This window comes from Scatophagus argus, chromosome 18, assembly GCF_020382885.2.
Source record: "Scatophagus argus isolate fScaArg1 chromosome 18, fScaArg1.pri, whole genome shotgun sequence".
In the NCBI taxonomy this organism is placed as follows: domain Eukaryota; kingdom Metazoa; phylum Chordata; class Actinopteri; family Scatophagidae; genus Scatophagus; species Scatophagus argus.
This window is the reverse complement of record NC_058510.1, coordinates 4,142,006-4,148,585: the sequence shown is the minus strand read 5'-3', so window position 1 is coordinate 4,148,585 and position 6,580 is coordinate 4,142,006. Positions and strand designations below refer to the sequence as shown.

General features: G+C 43.5%; 1 protein-coding gene across 1 annotated transcript; it reads right to left on the bottom strand.

Moving 5' to 3' along the window:
- Window positions 1-28: 28 nt before the first annotated feature.
- Window positions 29-5,537, bottom strand: LOC124049909. The gene is made up of 8 exons (XM_046372024.1): window positions 5,471-5,537; window positions 4,871-4,991; window positions 4,157-4,291; window positions 3,854-4,032; window positions 2,577-2,738; window positions 2,137-2,459; window positions 1,680-1,766; window positions 29-1,267 (listed from the first exon to the last, which is right to left on the bottom strand). Exons 2-8 carry the CDS (start codon window positions 4,963-4,965, stop codon window positions 44-46), a joined length of 2,205 nt encoding a protein of 734 aa, XP_046227980.1. The 5' UTR covers window positions 4,966-4,991; window positions 5,471-5,537; the 3' UTR covers window positions 29-43.
- Between the last annotated feature and the right edge of the window lie 1,043 nt (window positions 5,538-6,580).

Below are 6,580 nucleotides of genomic sequence, written 5' to 3'. Positions count from 1 at the left end.
TAAATACGAGACATTTACAAGAAAAGAAATTCACACTCCTTTTCTAAAATGCTTGATTAATGTTCAGATGTTTTGGTGTTAGATACACATCCTCACCGCCGTCAGCCAGGCTGTGCACAGGAGTTTCACTGGTATGCGGCTGCCACGTTGGTTTCACACTAATTTCTGACGACGGCTTCCTCTTCCTTTCAATGCGCACCTTCACGCTTTTGTTCTCGGACGACACCCGATTCTCAGCTCGAAGTTGAACTGCAACCGCCCCTGTGTGGTTGAAAATCAAAAGTGCCGTCCCCTCGTTTCCTGTTGTGTAGCTGCTGTCTCTGTACAATAGTGTTTCATTTACCAGCACAGACACGGTCACATTGGACCCTGATGTGACGCTAAATGAAATGGAGAGTTTTTCATTTGCCCTGGTCACACTGGGAACGTTTAAAACCAGCTCCCCAACTGGATCTTGAACGAGGATGTGTGTGGAGAACGAGGCCCAGCTGACTGGATTAGAGGCCTCGACTGTCACTTTGTAACAGCCTGCTGCTGCAAGAGACACATTTAATTTCCACTCTTCAGTCGTCCTGCTCATCACGATAACATCATCCAGACTAAAAGTCCAAATCACTCTCGACCCCACTCGGCTGGCCAGGCTGACGACCTGCAGGCTGAATTGTGCATGTGTCGAAACTGCTGACCTCCAACTCCTAGAAGGCCTCAGGACACGTATAGGCTCATACACCGTCAAGGCTCGAGGCAGGACGGTGGAGAGCAGCACTGACGAAGGATCAGAAGTGGGGTGAACAGACACAGTGAGGTGATACTGGCCTGCAGAGGTGGGGAGGCGGCAGTGAAGGCGGAGGTGCAAACGGCAGCTGGACCGGTTGGAGATGTGAAGGTGGGCGTCAGAGCGAAGACGTAAGAGGGTGCCACCTGGACAACACACGTTATACGGGGTTTGGTTGAGATTGTGGTCGTAGCTGATGTTGCCGTGGTTACTGATGCTGCAGTGGAGGTGGCTGCAGTTTTCCTGTTGAGGCACTTGGCTTGGATGATTTTCAACTTGATTAATGTTAGTGGGGTTGTCACTGAGGCCAGTGTTGCTTAAATTATCCTTTGAGTCAGCGATGTCGTTCTTAGCGTTCAGTGTCAGGTTGAGCACAAGTAGGTGCATCATGGTGGTGGTCAGCTCCACCTCCACTGAAACACCCTCACCGGAAGTCCAATGACTCCCTGATACACTCAGTCTGAGGTCAGAGACGGTGAGGCGCACGACCACCTGCAAGTCAAAGTGCAAATGTGAGATTAAAGGTTAAGTCCGGTCAATTTTATATGTGCCTTAAAGGCATATTATGGAGCAAGTACTTGCTAACACGTCAAAGGTGTATTCATTCGCAGCTGAAAATAGTCCCCACCAAATGCTCCATTTACTCCTGTTTGAATAACATTTGAGTGCCCAGCTGTTTTAGGAAATTACTGATCTTTTTTTAGAAATTGAAACTCTAAAAAATTGAAATTTACGTCTTCAGTAGGAACCAATGAGCTTGGAGCTGAGAGTCACAGACAGGCTGGCGAAATAATAAGAAATGGACTAACTCATTGTTGGCTTTGGCTAAGATAAATTAAATATTAGCAGCCTGGTCACGTACTCAATAACAAACATGCAGATAAAATTGTGAGTGAGTACTCACGACATGTATCGTCTGCTGTGTCCAGCCATGGACACCCGAGGCGTTCACTGACACCACGTGAACTCCCTCTGTTTCAAAGGTCCAGTTCTGGAAGAATTTAACCCGTCAGATTAAAATGACAGATAAAAATGATTTTCTTTTACTTTAATACTTTTAATATTTTTTTAATAGTCCCACCAAATTATCAAATGCCTGATAGAGAACAACTCTCCTCCCGCGCTAACAGAAACCCCGCTGATAGGAGGACTTTGAGAGGCAGATAATATTTAGCTTTTATATTTAATATTTAGCTTTTAGCTTGATGTTGAAAGGGTTGTAATCTGTGTTATAAAGCAGAGCCTGGAAAATCCATTATCAGACTGTTAAAGATACACTGAGATCAACTGAAACCAGGAAACCTTTAATTTTGAGACACATGTGCATCACATATCAGTGCTGTTTCCCAGGCCCAACTCACCACAGTGCTGTTCACACAGTCAGAGTCCAGAGGGAAAACTGTCTTTGCACCTGCCACATTTTGCCCTTTTTCCATGTGAGTGAAACTCCACAAAAACTCTGCAGGAAGACCTGAGTGATGGTCTGCCTGCAGAGTGAGACGGTCGCCCAGGTACGCTGCCTCCACTCTCACCTGGGCAGAGTCTGCTGACAGGGAAGGGACGCAGGAGGGGACGCCAAGGGGCCCGTGAAGGACAGAGATCACTGGGCTGGGCGGAGAGGGCTGCAAGACGGAGAGGAGGAGGGTGGAGGAGAGCGTGGAGAGGGGGTTGCAGACACTGACGTCTAAGCAGAAAAAGACAAGGGAAGAAAAAGAGAGGACATGAGAACAATTTTGTTTTCTGATTTTTCTTTAGCTTTTGCATCCTTTAACAAATAATATGTTTTCTCTTGTTGACTCACTGAGTTCGTATTTTCCCGGAGTTTCCAAAATCCAATCAGATGACACAGCAAAGGAGCCATTGTTCAACACGCTCACATGATGCGAACTCTGACCTTTCTGGGTCAATTCCTGAATCTCAACAGTGACGTAAGAGAAGTCCTGCCCCCCCAGACCCCGAATCCCTAAAATCACAGAAAAACTCAGTTTAAACAGGACATTTTAATTTAAAAAAAAAACAAACAAATGGACTATGTGACACACATATATATATATACACACACACACACACACACATTTTTAATTGGTAGACATTAATCAAATTTCCTGGTAATTTTTCTGCGTGAAAATATATCCTTCCAGATAAAAATAAATAAATAAAAATAAAACAAACACATTTTGAATTAAATATTGTTCACCCCAACAGAGATAAAATATTTTCTCAAAAATAATCATTATTTTAAAATTGGTTTCTTGTCTTGGCTCATTTTTCATGTTTATACTTGCATATTTTACATTATTTTGAAAGATGTAATATAAATAAATTACCGTTGACCATTTTTATCCACATTAAGCAAATCATCTGAGTCTGTTCACCAAACGGCAACGAAACATTACAATACACAACTTCATGCAGCTTGTTTCCAGTTTATATTCACATCATAGCAGAGCATTTCAGTCAGACAAACCACAAAATTTGGTTGTAAAGTAAGCATAATGACAACAAAGTTTCTATTCTATATTCAAATATTCTTAGTTATAATTTTTTGCAAGATGTCTGTGAGTGTTTTCTAAAAGAACAATTCCAATTCTTTTTTTATTATTATTTTTGCATAGTAATTGAACCTTCAAAATGACCCCTTAAAATAAATAAAGAAACCAACCACACAAATACTGTCTCTCTAAATTTCAGGTGTGGCAGCCCCAGCAAGGACAGACTCCCTCCTTTTTTAATAATTATACTCAGTATTTGTGATAAAAAATAATACTATATCAGTGATGTAATTCAAAATAATATAATGAATATAATAATATAATTATAGACTAGCTTTCATATAGGAAAAAACTCAAAGCACTTAATGTAAAACTTAAACAGACACAAATTTTATTCCCTCAAACAATGTCACAGAAAATAAATGTTGGGGAAATAAGTGTGTGTGTGGGTGTGGGTGTGGGTGTGTGTGTGGGGGGGTAATCTGTTATTTTAACAGAATAAAACATCTGAATCAAAACAAACCTCACAGCCAAAGTCAGACAATATTTGAGCACAACAGTCCGAAGAGATTTGTAAGAACTGCACCTGTGGGCTGGTCGGGACGTCCGGCCAGGTTTCCTGAAACTTCCACGACAAAAACCTTCCCAGCCTGCACTCTGTGTGGACAAACAGACAGACGGATGCTGTGCAGAAACGGCCCTTTGGTTCTGTAGAGGGCCACGCTGTGTCTCTGTCCGTGTCCAACTGGCAAGGAGGAGAGGACTCTAGAAAAGACGCATGCAGCACAGGACAAACACACTGAAATGTTTTGCTCCGACTGAATCTTGATGGCATTAAGGACACACTGGCTTCAGCCACGTAACGGGACATGAAGCAGGTCTGTCTCACCTTTGTCTTTCACTTTGTCCTCGGACATCCTTTGCCCCTCCGCTGGTCGATGTGTTGAGACACTCACTGGCCACCAAACCACCTTGCTGGTTGCCACAGGAACAAACCTCTGACGACAAAGCTGCAACCTGGTACCTTCAACAGCAAACACTGAGAGGTTATGAAGTACTGCATCCAGATACACAGACAAAATACAAAATCCCAACCTAATGTGTAAGTCACAAAGAAGTCAGGAAATATCTGAGGCCGAGCTTTTATTTTAAGGCTTTTATTTTAATGTTTAAGGCTTTACGGATATTGAAAACAAAAGCTAATAAATATAAAAGTTTTAAGACAGTTGATTTTTTTTTCTTATAAGAATAACAAATGTAGGAAGGAATGGATTTCTACATTATTATTAATATTATTATTATTATTACTCTGCCCTGGTGTTTGAAATCAAATTCTGTTATCTAAAATATTTCAGAATGAAAATATCACAGCTGCAAATACAATCAGACTGCTTGTGGAATTTATTCAAAAATCCTGTTTTCATGTGCACAATAGGAGAGGACTCAAATGCAACTTAAACGTGTCACCACTGAGAAACCACTGGCTTTAACAGGATTTTTTTTCTTTTCCAAAATCATGAAGCGGTTTTTCCTCACCAATTCAACACAAATACACAAACTAATTTCAGCTGAAATGCATCTGACCGTGGAACCCTAAACTCACCCCTCATCCAGGCAGCGCACAGAGCAGGACACCGGGTCAAGGTCACGGGCACCTTTGGGTGCATTAAGTCCACTGCTGGCGTTGGTGCAGCCCATGAACCACGGTGAATTATCGCGATCTGCTGCAGGAACAGCCACGGAGAAGCCATGAAAAAACGGGTGCAAAGAAATGAAGGTGCAGACAAAAACAGTCAACATGTCCGAGGCCGCAGGAGCTCAGCTGGACTGACAAGCTTTGGTTACAGCTTTCTTTATGAGAGGACGGGAGGACTGGAGGAGAGAAGAGCCGGTGCATACAGTGCGAGGGGGTGTCGGGGGGGACACAGAGAGCGACTGTGTGCAAACGAAGGGAACCGAATTAAATCTTAGAGGGAGCGTGTGAGAGCTTTTGATTTGGGGCCTCGTATTTCCTGTCATACCACTGAGATTTTGTGTCATGATCTCCAAGAACTGAAATGAATGTGCAATTCTGCTCCTTCAAAGTCAATAAATAACTGCGGTGCTTGTTATGTCCTAACAAAGGTCACCAGTCAGTCAAACACAGTCAGTAAGACACCATTTATCACCGGGCTCTTTTACAAGTCATTCATTGCTCACTAACCTCCAGCGGCCTGTGCTGTGCTGCCATGAGGTGGCACGAACACTGCAGAATTACCCAGTGAGGGAAGGAAAACACCACCCACAAAACCCACAAAAACAAATTGAAAAAGTGCACCATAAACTGATATTTTTGTCATATTTTTACCCTAAAAATCTGCAGAAAATATTCTCTTAATTGGCTGTTAAACTAATGCTAAACTGGCCTAAAGCGGCGCGCCTGCGTGCTTCAGAAAGGCCAAACCTCATCACAAGAAGGAGACGAATTATTTCATTACGGTCCCGTGTGTGAGCCCAAGTCCACCCCGGGCCACGAGGCAAATCCGGGTATCGATTTGATCCCGTTTTTTGTCCAATAACCCGTTCGATGGCGGCTGGACCACTCGAGGGTCAGCGACTGACCTCTCATCTCTAGTCAACGTTAAAACCAACAACTGGAGACTGTGAAGGCACCCAAAAGCTGATCACATCTCTGTTTTGTTGTGCCAGTGGGAATATGGAGCCCAAGCATTTTTCGTGCAGGATCTTCTGCCAGCCGACCTGAACGATTCTCTGATCACCGCAGAACCTCACAGAACAAGCTGCCGTGTGGAAACGCATCAGTCTCGACTGAACATCCAGTTTTATTCTGAGATTTGAAATATTTTTTCTGGCAAGGAAAAGGACACCGAAATGACCTGCAACCGAGTTTCAGCTGCGTGGAGCAGTTTATTAAATTGTCTCTCTGCTCGGGTCAAGGACGCCGCTCATTGGCTTAATTCGGGGAAATTCTTCAAAACGTCGATTTAAAGTAAAAAAAAAACCTGGGGGAAACGAGCTCACCAGCAGCAGTTGGCTGTTTTTGAACTAACAAAGGCAGGATTGTGAGCTCCAGCATCAAGTCCCTCTTAAGACGCAGTTTTTTTTGCAGAGCAGTTGAAAGCTGCTGGGCAGCAATTGTAAGAAAAAACCCCTCGACAGAACCGGTGAAAGTCTTTCGGGCTGAGTCCAGTTTGCCCTGTGAGCCTTTAAGTGGAGGCGAAAAGGCGTCCTCGCCGTGCTGCTAACTCCACCGATCCACCTTAAAAACCTCTTCCGGTTTTCCAGACATCCCCTTTAAGAGAGTTTCCCTCTC